At 37.6% G+C, this 17,521-nt stretch overlaps 1 protein-coding gene across 1 annotated transcript; it reads left to right on the top strand.

The window, feature by feature from the left end:
* The first annotated feature begins 2,032 nt into the window (after nt 1-2,032).
* leprot (leptin receptor overlapping transcript) lies at nt 2,033-16,466 on the top strand. The gene is made up of 4 exons (XM_079875682.1): nt 2,033-2,252; nt 3,088-3,163; nt 3,249-3,432; nt 15,245-16,466. The coding sequence occupies exons 1-4, from the start codon at nt 2,237-2,239 to the stop codon at nt 15,359-15,361; spliced, it is 393 nt and encodes a 130-aa protein (XP_079731808.1). The 5' UTR covers nt 2,033-2,236; the 3' UTR covers nt 15,362-16,466.
* The last annotated feature ends 1,055 nt before the right edge of the window (nt 16,467-17,521 follow it).

Genomic DNA, 17,521 nt, shown 5'->3' on the forward strand with positions numbered 1-17,521 from the left:
ACTAGTTAACGCTGCTGTGAGGGTGTTTCTAATAGTGCGGCTGTGACAAAGTTGACAACTTTCTCTCTTCCGACTGCCATTATCTATTTTTTTACTCTTTTTGAAAGTTGTGAAAACGCTGTTGTGGCGTTTTTCGTTATTACCCAAAAATGAAAATTAGCCCATGATTTACTCACCCTGACGTCATCCTAGGTGTATATGACTTTCTTCTTTCAGAAGAATACAATCAGAGTTATATTAAAAAATGTCCTGGCTCTTCCCAGCTTCATAGGTATATATATATATATATATATATATATATATATATATATATATATATATATATATATACACTAATGGTCAAAAGTTTTAGATCGGTAAGATTTTTTATGTTTTTAAAAGAAGTCTCTTCTGCTCACCAAGGCTGCATTAATTTGATAAAAAACAATAAAAAAACAGTAATATTCTGAAATATTATGACAATTTAAAATGACTGTTTTCTATTTTAATATATTTTAAAATGTAATTTATTCCTCAGATGAAAGCTGAATTTTCAACATCATTACTCCAGTCTTCAGTGTCACATGATCCTTCAGAAATCATTCTAATATGCTGATTTTATGCTCAAAAAACAGTCATTATTATTTTCAATGTTGAAAACAGTTGTGTACAATTTTTTTTTTCAAAATTCTTTGATGAATAGAAAGTTCAAAAGAACAGCATTTATTTAAAATAGAATATTTTCTAACATTATAAATGTCTTTACTGTAACTTTTGATCAGTTTAACTCATCCTTGATGAATAAAAGTATTGATTTATTTTATTTCTTTCCCCCAAAAATAAAATAAAAATTCTTACTGACCCCAAACTTTTGAACGGTAGTGTTTAATGTTACAAAAGCTTTCCATTTCAGATAAATGCTGTTCTTTTGAACTTTCTATTCATCATAGCATCATGAAATAAAAATGTAAAAAACTGTTTCAACATTGATAATAATCATAAATGTTTCTTGAGCATCAAATCATCATATTAGAATGATTTCTGAAGGATCATGTGACACTGAAGACTGGAGTAATGATGCTGAAAATTCAGCTTTGAACACAGGAATAAATTACACTTTACTATATATTCACATAGAAAACAGCTGTTTTAAATTGTAATAATATTTCACAATATGACTGTTTTTGTGTATATTTTTAATCAAATAAATGCAGCCTTGGTGAGCAGAAGAGACTTCTTTTAAAAACATTAAAAATCTTACCGATCTAAAACTTTTGACCGGTAGTGTATATATAACAACATTTCCTCATTAAAATACAGTAAGGCATGTCTACGAACACCTGGAGTCTTTACAGGCATTTTAACAGAAACAGAAATTTTGAACTTATAAATGATATAAATCATGGTAGTAGATTTTACCTTACCGTCCAGTGCGAAACAAGCAGGGAACAAGATCGTCCAGTAGCACCTCAATGCAGTACACAAGATCCGAGGGGAGGAGTCGGATCTTATATAAGGGGTGGAGATTGGTAGGTTTAGGGGTGGAGATGGGTAGGTTTAGGGGTGGGTGTAGGGATCAGGGGGTGGAGATTGGTAGGTTTAGGTATGTAAGGTGGGAGGAGTTGGATTTTATCCGACTCCTCCCCCCGGATTTTATGCTCTGCAGTGAGGACCATCGATTCTCAGACAGCTTTCGAGAAAACTAATGATGACCTATGATGATGAGATTCTTGTGATAAACTACGTGACCAACACGCTGATCCTGATTGGCTGCTCGATGGTTCCCTCATAACACAGAGCATTTTCCAGTAAAAAAAAATGAAACACTTTAGTTCTTTGTATTTACGGTAAGAAATGCGGTCAAATAATTTCGACATAATGCCATTTTCTATTCTCGGATCTTGACATTTTGTTTGGTTTAACTTTTTTTTCTTACATTTTTTAGTGTTTCAGTTTTTCCCAATATAAACTCGGTTAAATACAATGCATTTTAGACCTTCATTTATTTTAACATTAATAATTATAATATGTATTATTATTATTAGACAGCCATACAGATGAGATAGAAATAGATAGATAGACAGACAGATAGATGTTGTACTTGTTTTTCTGAAAAGCTTCAGATCAGTGGATTCTCATCTCGTAGATTTTAAAAGGCTCTGCTCCTTTAAGGGTGGATCAGTAGTTGAAGAGGAAATAGGAAGTCAGTCCATAACATTTAGCACAAAGATCTAAAAACAAAAGGCGTTTGCGAGTGATGGCAGGAATAAAAGGTAAAGTTAAAACGCAACTCTTGATATGATCCCAAAAGCACACCGATCATTTTCCGAGTGCATTCTGCTTTCGATCGCAATCAGCTAAAAAGTCTTGTGAACTCTGTTGAGTTTAAACTACCGATTGTTACATGAATCGTTGCATCAAAGTAAAGATATAATTGCAAATGGTGTCGATTGATTAAATAAAGTCTATTAGGTGTCATGTTGTTATAGGGTAAAGTTGTCATCAACTAGAGTTCAAGTTTTACGTAGGTTTACTTTTACTTTAGGAACTTGCTTTTACTGCTGTGCTCCAGTTCGTTTTTCGATTCAGTAATTAACCAATGAAAATGAACTTAAGAAATTATCTTATACATTTTAAAAATGACAGAATTTAGTTATTTACAGCCTATTTACTTAAAGTACGTCATGTCTGCAGTTGCGAGCTATTGCCGCAAGGGGGCAACAAATACACGTAATGTTTCAGTATTCAAAGCCTTGGCCCAGGAGAACTCCGGTCAATTTTAACATTGAGCTCATTTTTTTGTAAATTTGGAGTGCTGTCAGTACAGAGAACAACGACAAAAATCGGTGTTGCCTACACCGTGTTATCCTCTTTTTAAAATTTGCACCCTGTTGACTTCAATGGGGCAAGTTTTAAACCTGCTTTTAGCCTCTTAACATCCTTGATGTGTCATTACAAGTGCCCAGCCATGTGAGTGATTCCTTCAGAGTGAACACGGGTGAATCTGACTGCAGTAGATGTGAAAGATATGAATAAAAATGATGTTTATTCAGCATTAAAATTGACCGGAGTTCTCCTTTAACTTATCTGAGTTATTATTCCTTTCAGCTCTTGTTGCGTTGTCCTTCAGTGGTGCACTTGGACTGACCCTTCTCCTGTTGGGATGTGCACTGCAACAATTTGGGTAGGTCCATGTTTTTGCCATCTGTAAGGATTTTTACTTTAAGTGCAGAAATTCAAGAAACTAACTTGTGCTTCTTTCCTCACAGACAGTACTGGCCCATGTTTGTCCTAATGTTCTACATTCTGTCACCTATACCAAATTTAATAGCCAAGAGGCATGCAGATGACACAGAATCAAGCAATGCATGCAGGGAGCTTGCATACTTCTTAACCACTGGAATCGTGGTGTCAGCCTATGGGCTCCCCATTGTGCTAGCAAGAAAATCTGTGGTGAGTACACAATATATATGTATCTTTTTTATTCTAAACATTTTGACAGGGTGGGTGATATGGAGCCTATACATATAGAACAAAAACATATCCATGTCACATTTAACCTAATAAAATAACACACAAAATGAAATAATTCTATTTTTAGGACCATTATTTTATTTAGTATTTATATCTATAAGTATTTATTTCTTTTCTATAAACCAGTTCGTTCTGGGTCTCGTATCTGATCAGCGTTCAGCGCTCATGTACCCGCCGAGAACAGCTTTGTCTCGCGTACTCAGCGAGCGTATAGGCTACTTGCCTCACAGAAAGCTTGAATGAAAGGTGCTTTTCTATCTATAGGCGTGTACGCGTTCACTATACTGGAGATGTCGAGTCAGCAATGTCAGCTTCATCTTTGCAGCTAACACTGATTCAGAAATAAACTCACTAGTTTATTATTTAATTAATTATTGTCTCTTTGCTATTTTTTCCCCGACACATTTATAATCATTTACAATCACATTTATAAAGTTTTTTTCTAGATAATGTAATCTTGTTAAAACGGATTTCATAAAATTGGTATTGAAAAAAGTATCATACAGGAACCGGTATCAAAGTCAAGGTATCGATTTTTTTAACTATACCCATCCCTAGTATTGATATAGTTGGAGTACTTTAACACATTTTCTAACAGTTCGTGAGTAGTACTGAGACAGAGCATTAAAGTAAACTTAATGGCAGTTAGCGACCCACTCTCTGTTATTTGCTAGAACTGTAGGAATGGGCAACCATCAGCCGATAAGAGCTACTTGGCAGGGGGTGTAGGAGAGCGCCAGGGTGCTCTGCCCTCTCAGTAGCCCTCCGGTTCACACTGGAGGTTATAGTCAGGCGACTTGATGTCGACTATCTCCACAGGACACCCAATCCTGGGTAATAATTATACACAGTATACGCATATATTAAGAAATCACAAACTTTTATTTTCGATGCGATAAATCGTTTCACAGCCCTACTTCGGTGTGAAGAACATTGCTATGTTTTTAGCTAGAGCATAAAGTCGAGAGAACAATTTCTCTCCTGAGGCCTCTCCTGGTCCTGTGGACAGGATGCTTTATGTTGTACCTCCTTGGAGTAGGTTGCACCTTTGAACTGATGCCTGAGGGTCCGGGTAGCAGTTGGAGTAGTAGCCTTGTGGACTGCATACTGACAACCATGTAAACGGCGACCCGAGTTCAAGTCTCGGCAGAGATTGAGCTAAGAACGTAACCTCAGGCTATCTAGTTCTTGGTCATGGGTGCGCTATATGGTAATGCTTTGTCTACAGCTTAGCTTATTGCGCAGTTTACATTCACAGTGAGCAGGCAGTAGTTCAGTATGGTGTAGTGGGTATTTTGTTCCCATTGTGTCAACTCCATGATGCAGTGTAGAATTTTCGAAAGGGATCGTCTCGGGTTATGACTGTAACCATGGTTCCCTGAAAAGGGGAACGAGACACTGCGTCGCATTGCCATACTTCCGGCATGTCTTCCTTCAGACAATGTAACGTCTTCCTTCAGACAATGGAAGTTGATGACTTCCTCTCTAGGTGCCCTTATGTACCCTGCCTGCGCACCTGTGTAGACATGTGCCGGTATTCGGTAATGCGATAAATCGCGGTAATGAATATGCACGATATTGTTATCGCGGGCACTTCAAAATACCGTGAAAAATAATAAGGGTGTCACGATTCTCCAAATCCTCGATTCGATTACATTTTCGATTCTAAAGTCACGGTTCGATTCGATTCTCGATTTAAAAAAAAAAATTGAAAGCACAAGCTATGCCATTTTTAGACTTTTATGCAATATAATAATATCTGACCTTTGTTCGCAATGTACCACACACTACATTGTCAAATTTAAAACGTTTATTAACAACATAATGTAACAATAACTTATATCTTCAGTCAATTGGAAACTTAAACAATATAACCTATTACCTATTATAGTCCCGGGGCTCCCTGGACTCCTCAGAGCAGTCACAGGCGAATAGCACGGCGTTTTAAATTGGGTTCCCACAGCGTTTGCAACGCAGTACGAGAGAACGTTCTATTAAGGGAACGTACTTGGTTACTTGCGTAACCTCGGATCCCTTAGAGATAAGGGAACGAGTACTGCGTTGCCTTGCCGTGCTATTTCGCTCATATCTGGTACTTCGCTTCAGTCGATTTAAACCTAAAGTCCTTTGGCGAGTTTTCTCTGAATTTATACACTTCAGCCGCGCCCAAATTGGCGCGCTTGAGGTTAGCAGGGCGCCAAGCGCTCTCATTGAACCGCACGCCACTGCTAACTCGCCATAGGTTCGTGCAGTTGCCGCAGCACACCCAAACAGCTCGCTCAGACGAGCTATGATGCTCTCGCTGTGCAGCTGCAATGCGTTTTAAAATAAAGGCTTCAATATTCTCGAGAAAAGGAGTTTTACCTATTACAGGCAGGCCGAGGTGACGTGACATATGGGGCGTGGCAGCATCGACGATTCCATTTTTTGATTCGATAATCGAGATTGAGCATTAATTTCGATCGATTTCGATTTTAAATCGAAATCTTGACACCCTTAAAAAAATAATAGATCAGAATTTATATTTATAGAACGCGCTTATTTTCCATCAACCGCTTAAACAAACACTGCGTGTATGCTGCGCAAAACACGTGCGGACTCTGATGTAAACAATCCCCACATGTAGAAGCACTGTGTACATGCGGCGCCGTGCGCACTCTAGTCTAATGTAATGAATCCTCACATGGAGAAGAAGCATGGCGGAAGGAGGAACGCTGTCGTCGATTTATCCCCCTTCTAAAAGCAGGGCTGCCAACTCTACGCATTCAGCGTGAGACTCACGCAATTTACACTTCTCACACGCTCTCGCGCCACACATCAACTTTCTCACGCAGAGAAAAATCACGGAGCAAAGAGGACACTGACACCGACAGATTAGACAGAGCAGGTTACTTATGATATGAAAAAAATTCTCCGCTCTCAGGTTCTGTCCATTTTATTACAAAATTCAGACAATAAATACCGTTTTGGCGCTTGTAAATGTGACGTGACCGATCGCTGTAGCACATCAGTTCAAGTAAACCGATCATCTGTTACTTTTTATTTAAAGATACAGTAAGTTACAACTTACCGAAAGGTATTTATTTATGCCTCATACATAATATCGACCAATCAGTGTTTTTCAGCCACGGAAAGAGGTAAAAAAAAACTGTAGGTGAACAATTATGTCACAGAACGTTACATTTACCTCAGGAAAGCCATTTAATGACCAACACACGTTAGTTGACTAGAAAAAATAGCTATAGAGAGGAGTATTTTGCTAAATATGTGCACTATATTACATTTGTATTATATTTTTACTTGTGTCATAATTGTTATTATAATGAAAACCAAATTATATTTAATTAAATTTGTTAATTTTTAACCTTTAATAATACCAGCTGACAGGGCTCTCTGTATGTTTACAGCATTATGTGAGATATATTTTTTCTTGAGAAAAATTAACATGTACTGTAGTCTATCTACTGTAGCCTACCTAATATTTATACAAAGAGTAAATATTGAATCAAGATTGAAATCAAATCCCAAGAATGTGAAAATTGTATAAAATTCTGTTTAGTTACCAAATCTTTTGACAATCACAATTACACCTATTGTAATGCAAGTTTTTTTTTTCATTTATATTGTAATAAATGTATTGCTCAGTGTTAATTTTAGTTAATGCAGTAACAAATGGGAACTTTTTGTTAAATGTTACTTTAATTTCTATATTTATTTAGAAAAATATTTTTATTTTAATACAAATTTTAATCAATTAATATTATTACTGTTGAAGAAGAATGAGGATGTTTTTGAATTATAGTACTGAAAATAAAGTGCAACAGTCGGGTTTCGGAAGTAAATAATCCACTCATTTTCTCCATAGGAAAATGATTTTGAACTTGGTATTTGATATGGTATTTGCTTCTGCTGAAGACGTCAGCCCACATTATTTGAGCTTATAAAAAAAAAAAAAAAAAAAAAATCATGTTTAACAGCAAAATTACTGGTGAAAAACGACATTAACCATGATGCTATACAGAAAATTACACCAGTCAGAATCGAAAAAGCAACACGTTTCAAAATAGCTTTTTAGCTCCGCCCACTCACATAATGCACTGCGAATTACGTAATCCACTCGGTCTTAAATCTTTGTATATGTAATAAACCTAAAATATTATATATATATATATATATATATATATATATATATATATATATATATATATATATACATACATACATACATACATATATATATATATATATATATATATATATATATATATATATATATATATATATATATATATATATATATATATATATATATATATATATATATATATATATATATATATATATATATACATATACAGTGCCCTCCACAATTAATGGCACCCCTGGTAAATATGATCAAAACTGGCTGTAAAAAATAAATCTGCATCGTTTATCCTTTTGATCTTTCATTCAAAAAATGTGCAAAATTCTAACCTTTCATTGAAGTAAAAGAATTGAAAGTGGGGGGAAATCACATTATGAAATAAATGTTTTTATCCAAAACACGTTGGCCACAATTATTGGCACCCCTAGAGTTTTTTACGAGTAAAATATCTCTGAAGTATATTCCCATTAATATTAAAGGGTACATAACATGCACAGTTTCACCTAATCTCATGTTAATCTTGAGTACCTATAGAGTAGTAGTGCATCCTTAATATCTCAAAAAAGTGTTTAGTTTTATTATATTTAGAAAAGAAAAATACAGCTTTCCGATTCTCTCCGGAAAAAGCCGAGGTCCTGGAGGCGGAGCTATAGAGTCAAGCGGTAGTTCTTGATTTCCAGCAAAAGACAGAAATCTGATCCAGTTGTACTTACATGAATGGGGTCTTTTATCACTGGGACCGCTCCACGTTTTAATAGCAAACGATTTGCAAATCCAGCGTCGACCTGAGCCTTGTTAATAAAACATTCGTCACTGAAACGACCAGAACACACAACCGCACTTCCTACACTCCGTTGCTGCCCCGGAAAAACAAACTGCATCCACTGTTCCTGTAACACTGGGTTCTTTGGAAAACTGAACACGGTAAGCTTTCCCTCACATCCAAATACACACTTTTTTGGAGACATTCTTGAACAAATCCTATGCAGCGCTGCCGATGATTTCCTGTTGAAGCGCGTTGATGTGCGCGGTCTCGCTCTCCTCTAGTCGACGTGCTCGCGGGCGCGCTTTTCCGAGAGAAATGCTCATATAAGGAGTTCCACTCTCATCTACGTCATTAGATCCACGATAAAAAAAAAACCAGCCGAAACTTGTACCAACCCGGAAGTAAGATTTTCAGCATAGAAATTCTCCGTTATTCGTCCAAAATATTTTTTTAAAACTTTGCCCATGTTTAGCATGAGAATCTATCTCTTTAACACTGTAAACAACTCTGAATACATGAAACACCATTGTACCCCCCCTTTAACCTTTTTTAGTACACCAGGGTGACTAGGAACATGAAACTGTCCAGCTATGACTTCGTGTTTCACAGGAGTTTAAATATGAGGAAACACAAAGGCCAAATCCCCTTAATAATCCATCACAATGAGTAAAACCACAGAATATAGTTCTGATGTGCAGCAAAAGATTGTTGACCATCACAAAATAGAAAGTGGCTGTAAGAAAATAGCTAAAGAATTGATAATCCCCATTTTGACCATCAGGGCAATAATTAAGAAGTTCCAATCAACTAAAGATGTTACGAATCCTCCTGGAAGAGGACGTGTGTCTATATTGTCTTAATGGATGGTGAGGATGAAAGTTTGAGTGGCCAAAGACTCTTCAAGGATCACAGATGGAGAATTGCAGAGATTAGTTGAGTCTTGGGGTCAGAAAGCCAAAAAAAAAACTAAAAAAACCCTACATCCCCACATGTTGTTTCAAGAAAAATCCTCCTCACTCCTCCAGAAACAAACTCCAGCAAATTTAATTGTCAGACACGACTGGATCTTCAAACGGCACAGGGTTCTGTGGTCAGATGAGACTAAAAAAATAGCTTTTTGCCAGCAAACACACTAGATGGGTTTGGTGAACACAAAAAAGTACCCCATGTGTACAATTTAATATACCGTTGGATCTTTAATGTTGTGGGCATATTTTTTTGCTGGAGGTCCTGGACTTCTTATTCAGATACATGGCATCGTGGATTCTATCAAATATCAACAGATAAAAAATCAAAACCTGACGCCTTCTGCTAGAAATCTTATAATGGGCCGTGGTTGGATCTTCCATCAGGACAACGATCCAAAACAAACATCAAAATCAACACAAAAATGTGTTAGCGAGCACAAAATGAAGCTTCTGCCATGACCGTCCCAGTCCCCTGACCTGATGAGTGGAGTGAACTGAAGAGAAGAAGCACAAACATGGATCTGGGAATCTGAAGGATCTGGAGAGATTCTGTATGGAGGAATGGTCTCTGATCTCTTGTCAGGTGTTCTCCAAACTCATCAGGCATTATAGGAGAAGACTCAGAGCTGGTATCTTGTCAAAAGGAGATTGCAAAAAGTATTTAATAAAAGGGTGCCAATAATTGTGGCCAACGTGTTTTGGAGAAAAACATTTATTTTATAATGTGATTTCCCCCCCCCCCACATTCAATTATTTTACTTAAATGAAAGGTTAGAATTTTGCAAATTTTTTGAATGAAAGATCAAAAGGATAAACGAAGCAGATTTATTTTTTACAGCCAGTTTTGATCATATTTACCAGGGGTGCCATTAATTGTGGAGGGCACTGTATATATATATTGTTTTTAATTTGACCATGCTGTTCATAATGCTTCATACTATTGTAGTTCTTTCCATCACTAAAGTCGTTAAGTACACAATCTTGTACCTTTGTCTTTTTGTCCAAATTTCAAAAACTTTTTTGCTTCAAATCAAAGTTTTTTTTAGTGTTGTGATTCACCTCGCAGCACTTTGAGATTCCACAAGAACCAATGATGTTCATTCTCATGTTACGCAGCACATTTGAGCTTCTGCAAGAACTAGTGAGGTTCATTCTCGTGTTACGCAGCACATTTGAGCTTCTGCAAGAACCAATGAGGTTCATTCTCGTGTTACGCAGCACATTTGAGCTTCTGCAAGAACCAATGAGGCTCATTCTCGTGTTACACAGCACATTTGAGCTTCAGCAAGAACCAATGAGGTTCAGTCTCGTGTTACGCAGTACATTTGAGCTTTCGCAAGAACCAGTGATGTTCATTCTCGTGTTACGCAGCACATTTGAGCTTCTGCAAGAACCAATGAGGCTCATTCTCGTGTTACGCAGTACATTTGAGCTTTCGCAAGAACCAATGAGGTTCATTCTCGTGTTACGCAGTACATTTGAGCTTCTGCAAGAACCAATGAGGTTCATTCTCGTGTTACGCAGCACATTTGAGCTTCTGCAAGAACCAATGAGGCTCATTCTCGTGTTACGCAGTACATTTGAGCTTTCGCAAGAACCAATGAGGTTCATTCTCGTGTTACGCAGTACATTTGAGCTTTCGCAAGAACCAGTGATGTTCATTCTCGTGTTACGCAGTACATTTGAGCTTTCGCAAGAACCAATGAGGTTCATTCTCGTGTTACGCAGTACATTTGAGCTTTCGCAAGAACCAGTGATGTTCATTCTCGTGTTACGCAGCACATTTGAGCTTCTGCAAGAACCAATGAGGCTCATTCTCGTGTTACGCAGTACATTTGAGCTTTCGCAAGAACCAATGAGGTTCATTCTCGTGTTACGCAGTACATTTGAGCTTCTGCAAGAACCAATGAGGTTCATTCTCGTGTTACGCAGCACATTTGAGCTTCTGCAAGAACCAATGAGGCTCATTCTCGTGTTACGCAGTACATTTGAGCTTTCGCAAGAACCAATGAGGTTCATTCTCGTGTTACGCAGTACATTTGAGCTTTCGCAAGAACCAGTGATGTTCATTCTCGTGTTACGCAGCACATTTGAGCTTCTGCAAGTACCAATGAGGCTCATTCTCGTGTTACGCAGTACATTTGAGCTTTCGCAAGAACCAATGAGGTTCATTCTCGTGTTACGCAGTACATTTGAGCTTCTGCAAGAACCAATGAGGTTCATTCTCGTGTTACGCAGCACATTTGAGCTTCTGCAAGAACCAATGAGGCTCATTCTCGTGTTACGCAGTACATTTGAGCTTTCGCAAGAACCAATGAGGTTCATTCTCGTGTTACGCAGCACATTTGAGCTTCTGCAAGAACCAATGAGGTTCATTCTCGTGTTACGCAGTACATTTGAGCTTTCGCAAGAACCAATGTTCATTCTCGTGTTACGCAGCACATTTGAGCTTCAGCAAGAACCAATGAGGTTTATTCTCGTGTTACGCAGTACATTTGAGCTTTCACAAGAACCAGTGATGTTCATTCTTGTGTTGTGCAGCACATTTGAGCTTCTGCAAGAACCAATGAGGTTTATTCTCGTGTTACGCAGTACATTTGAGCTTTCACAAGAACCAGTGATGTTCATTCTTGTGTTGTGCAGCACATTTGAGCTTCTGCAAGAACCAATGAGGTTTATTCTCGTGTTACGCAGTACATTTGAGCTTTCACAAGAACCAATGAGGTTCATTCTCGTGTTACGCAGTACATTTGAGCTTTCGCAAGAACCAATGTTCATTCTCGTGTTACGCAGTACATTTGAGCTTTCGCAAGAACCAGTGATGTTCATTCTCGTGTTACGCAGTACATTTGAGCTTTCGCAAGAACCAGTGATGTTCATTCTCGTGTTACGCAGCACATTTGAGCTTCTGCAAGAACCAATGAGGCTCATTCTCGTGTTACGCAGCACATTTGAGCTTCTGCAAGAACCAATGAGGCTCATTCTCGTGTTACGCAGTACATTTGAGCTTCTGCAAGAACCAATGAGGTTCATTCTCGTGTTACGCAGCACATTTGAGCTTCTGCAAGAACCAATGAGGTTCATTCTCGTGTTACGCAGTACATTTGAGCTTTCGCAAGAACCAGTGATGTTCATTCTCGTGTTACGCAGTACATTTGAGCTTTCGCAAGAACCAGTGATGTTCATTCTCGTGTTACGCAGCACATTTGAGCTTCTGCAAGAACCAATGAGGCTCATTCTCGTGTTACGCAGTACATTTGAGCTTTCGCAAGAACCAATGAGGTTCATTCTCGTGTTACGCAGCACATTTGAGCTTCTGCAAGAACCAATGAGGTTCATTCTCGTGTTACGCAGTACATTTGAGCTTTCGCAAGAACCAATGTTCATTCTCGTGTTACGCAGCACATTTGAGCTTTCGCAAGAACCAGTGATGTTCATTCTCGTGTTACGCAGTACATTTGAGCTTTCGCAAGAACCAATGAGGTTCATTCTCGTGTTACGCAGCACATTTGAGCTTCAGCAAGAACCAATGAGGTTTATTCTCGTGTTACGCAGCACATTTGAGCTTTCGCAAGAACCAATGTTCATTCTCGTGTTACGCAGTACATTTGAGCTTTCGCAAGAACCAGTGATGTTCATTCTCGTGTTACGCAGTACATTTGAGCTTTCGCAAGAACCAGTGATGTTCATTCTCGTGTTACGCAGCACATTTGAGCTTCTGCAAGAACCAATGAGGCTCATTCTCGTGTTACGCAGCACATTTGAGCTTCTGCAAGAACCAATGAGGCTCATTCTCGTGTTACGCAGTACATTTGAGCTTCTGCAAGAACCAATGAGGTTCATTCTCGTGTTACGCAGCACATTTGAGCTTCTGCAAGAACCAATGAGGTTCATTCTCGTGTTACGCAGTACATTTGAGCTTTCGCAAGAACCAATGAGGTTCATTCTCGTGTTACGCAGTACATTTGAGCTTTCACAAGAACCAATGAGGTTCATTCTCGTGTTACGCAGTACATTTGAGCTTTCGCAAGAACCAATGTTCATTCTCGTGTTACGCAGTACATTTGAGCTTTCGCAAGAACCAGTGATGTTCATTCTCGTGTTACGCAGTACATTTGAGCTTTCGCAAGAACCAGTGATGTTCATTCTCGTGTTACGCAGCACATTTGAGCTTCTGCAAGAACCAATGAGGCTCATTCTCGTGTTACGCAGTACATTTGAGCTTTCGCAAGAACCAATGAGGTTCATTCTCGTGTTACGCAGCACATTTGAGCTTCTGCAAGAACCAATGAGGTTCATTCTCGTGTTACGCAGTACATTTGAGCTTTCACAAGAACCAATGAGGTTCATTCTCGTGTTACGCAGTACATTTGAGCTTTCGCAAGAACCAATGTTCATTCTCGTGTTACACAGTACATTTGAGCTTTCGCAAGAACCAGTGATGTTCATTCTCGTGTTACGCAGTACATTTGAGCTTTCGCAAGAACCAGTGATGTTCATTCTCGTGTTACGCAGCACATTTGAGCTTCTGCAAGAACCAATGAGGCTCATTCTCGTGTTACGCAGTACATTTGAGCTTTCGCAAGAACCAATGAGGTTCATTCTCGTGTTACGCAGCACATTTGAGCTTCTGCAAGAACCAATGAGGTTCATTCTCGTGTTACGCAGTACATTTGAGCTTTCGCAAGAACCAATGTTCATTCTCGTGTTACGCAGCACATTTGACCTTTTGCAGGAACCAGTGATGCTCATTCTCGTGTTACGCAGCACATTGGAGCTTTCGCAGGAACCAGTGATGTTCATTCTCGTGTTACGCAGTACGTTTGAGCTTTCGCAAGAACCAATGTTCATTCTTGTGTTAAGCAGCACATTTGACCTTTTGCAGGAACCAGTGATGCTCATTCTTGTGTTACGCAGTACGTTTGAGCTTTCGCAAGAACCAGTGATGTTCATTCTTGTTACGCAGCACATTTGAGCTTTTGCAGGAACCAGTGATGCTCATTCTTGTGTTACGCAGCACATTGGAGCTTTCGCAGGAACCAGTGATGTTCATTCTCGTGTTACGCAGTACGTTTGAGCTTTCGCAAGAACCAATGTTCATTCTTGTGTTAAGCAGCACATTTGACCTTTTGCAGGAACCAGTGATGCTCATTCTTGTGTTACGCAGTACGTTTGAGCTTTCGCAAGAACCAGTGATGTTCATTCTTGTTACGCAGCACATTTGAGCTTTCGCAAGAACACGTGCGTTGATAAATATTTATTTGTGAATAAAAGCCTAAATTCAATCTGTTCATCATATAAAGGATCGTGTCTCTTCAGAAAATTTGGACTAAACTGCCTGAATCACATTAATTAGTTTTACAATCTATTTATGAACTTTTGGAAGTGTCAAAGTGGTAGTTGCATACACTGTGAATGGAGGGACAGAAATCTCTCAGATTTCATCAAAAATATATTAATTTGTGTTTCTGAAGATTAACGAAAGTCTTGCGGGTACATGAGGGTGAGTAATTAATGGTAGAATTTTCATTTTTTGGGGTGAACTGTCCCTTTATTGGTTTTAAATTAAATTATTTCTTGTTTGTTCATATAATAATATATCCGATGTTATTGCAATAATTCAGAGATTCAGAGGGAAAAACCTCTAAATATTCCAATATCACTGTGGAGGCGCAAATTAAATTTCATTTCATTTTTGTTCAGATTGCATTTAGTGCTCACATGTCCACAAAATGATTTAAAAGCATACACAGGCAGAATATGCTTTCTAAAGCAGCCAATGGGTTTTACCAGATAGTACACTGAATGAAATGTGTCACCATGAATGAAACTAATGTCTCTCTTCCTCTTCAGATCCAGTGGGGCGCCTGTGGCCTGGTAATTGGAGGCAATAGTGTCATTTTTCTGACCATTCTGGGTTTCTTCCTGACATTCGGGCGTGGAGATGACTTCAGCTGGGAACAGTGGTAAAAACCCACCAGGAGGAAGTACATCACTACACTATAAATTATGAAACTTTAAATAGTTTCTGATGGTAATGCTAATGAACCCAGACCTTGACAGAGACTGTGCCCATTGCTTTGTTTTACTCTCGGTCACATCTTCTCTGCTCTGTTACTCTGCTTCTGCCTTTTCATTTGCATACATGTCAGCCTATGCATGACTCTATATATACAATGATTTGCTTCAAAAAACTTAAATATGAAGTTGCACTAAAAAATCAGTTTTTTCGCATCTTGAATTGTTAGTACTTAACTACCTTGATTAAATTATTAATGATGATCCTTTGCTCTACCAGTTCTACCAGTTATGAAGCGTAATTAATTGACTAACAATGCCACTGTCACCTTAAGAGTTAAAGCCACACTTTGTGTTTGAAAACAGAAGCACTGTAACCATGGCAGTCAACTGAGTGTTTTTGCTGTTGCCTTTGTTTTTTGTGTGTGTGTGTGTGTGTGTTTTTGCAATGCCACTAATGTCAATTATGAATTGGAACCATTAAGCTTTAACCTTCTTGAACTTGTAAATGTTTACATCCGTTTACCAAAGCAGACATTTTCCTGCTGTTCTGTTCCTTCATTCCTTGTTTACATCCACAAGTTTGTAGAAAAAGGAAGAAAATGAGTGCAGAACACAATCATAAACAGCCATCCATTGATTATAGAATGTGCTTTCGTTTATTACAGTTAGTCTTTTTATTAAAACAGCATGATGCATGCCATTTCAGAAACATTTTCTTTATAACTGACATAATTCCACATCAAATCTTATGAAACACTATGACATGATAGTTATGTAATTCAATATAGGCTATGTAGTAAATGCAATATTTGAGATCCAATTTCACCTGAAAGGCATGGTGTTCAGGTTCACACTACTGGTGTTGTCATTAATATTTTATAAAGGATTATGGATCATAAGGTTTTCATTTTCCACTGTTTAAAATCTTTCTGGGTTTTTTTCATTGAATCACATGTTTTGATATACATTTGTGACCTTTGAGATTATTTTTAGAACTTTCAAACAGTATCCATTTGATTATATGAATTAAATACACTTGATTTTTTTCTCTCTTTTTTCTTGTCATTTTGTCTTTTTCAGTAACCAAATACCAACTGTTATTTGTTATATATGTTCAAAGGTTGTGACTACAGTATATAAGGACTGTTTTAAAGACATTCACATAGCAATATAACATGTATGTGAGTGACAGCACAATGACAGATCTAGATTTACATCATACTCTAACATCTGGCTGAATTCCCAATGTTTGCTGCAGATACTGCATGCCAAATGAAGAGAGTAAAGATGTTACATGCTAGATGGATAACAAATGATTTCATATATGGAGGTGGCAACTATTGTAGGAGTTTGAGCAGAGACCAGCTGAGAACTCACTTGAAGCTTCAATAGGATAGGTATGAAAAAGAAAGACTTTTTCTGGATTGTTGCACCTGTATGGTCTGTCAATATCAATTGAGTATCCTGAACATGTCAGTTTTTTTTTTTTTTTTTTTTTTTTTGGTGAAGTGAATAGTTTAGGCGATGGAGGTCTTGGTCTCTAGAATCTCAGTGCTTATTATAAACGTAAGTGGTCTCCTGCTAATGTCTTCATAAGTGTTTTTGGTAATTTGGGCCGTATTTGTATAAAATGAATCGGCCTCCATTTTAATTTATAAAATTCTCCTTTTTTAAAGATGATCCTTTTTCATGCACTTTATGTTACAATGAAAACCTAATTTTCCTAATATTAATGTCTTGTTTTCTAGTAAACAATTAAACATCCTTACAAACAAGAGACATTTATTTGAGAAGCAACATTGTTTGCTTAGACTTAAATTAAGATTTTCCTAAATAATTAAATACAATTTTGCAATTTTTGGCAAAAACAAATACAATATGTCTTGTATATAAATATATATATATATATATATATATATATATATGTATGTATGTATGTGTATATATATATATATATATACACTCACCTAAAGGATTATTAGGAACACCATACTAATACTGTGTATGACCCCCTTTCGCCTTCAGAACTGCCTTAATTCTACGTGGCATTGATTCAACAAGGTGCTGAAAGCATTCTTTAGAAATATTGGCCCATATTCAGAGGATAGC

The sequence above is a fragment of the Squalius cephalus genome, assembly GCF_949319135.1.
Source record: "Squalius cephalus genome assembly, chromosome: 7".
In the NCBI taxonomy this organism is placed as follows: domain Eukaryota; kingdom Metazoa; phylum Chordata; class Actinopteri; order Cypriniformes; family Leuciscidae; genus Squalius; species Squalius cephalus.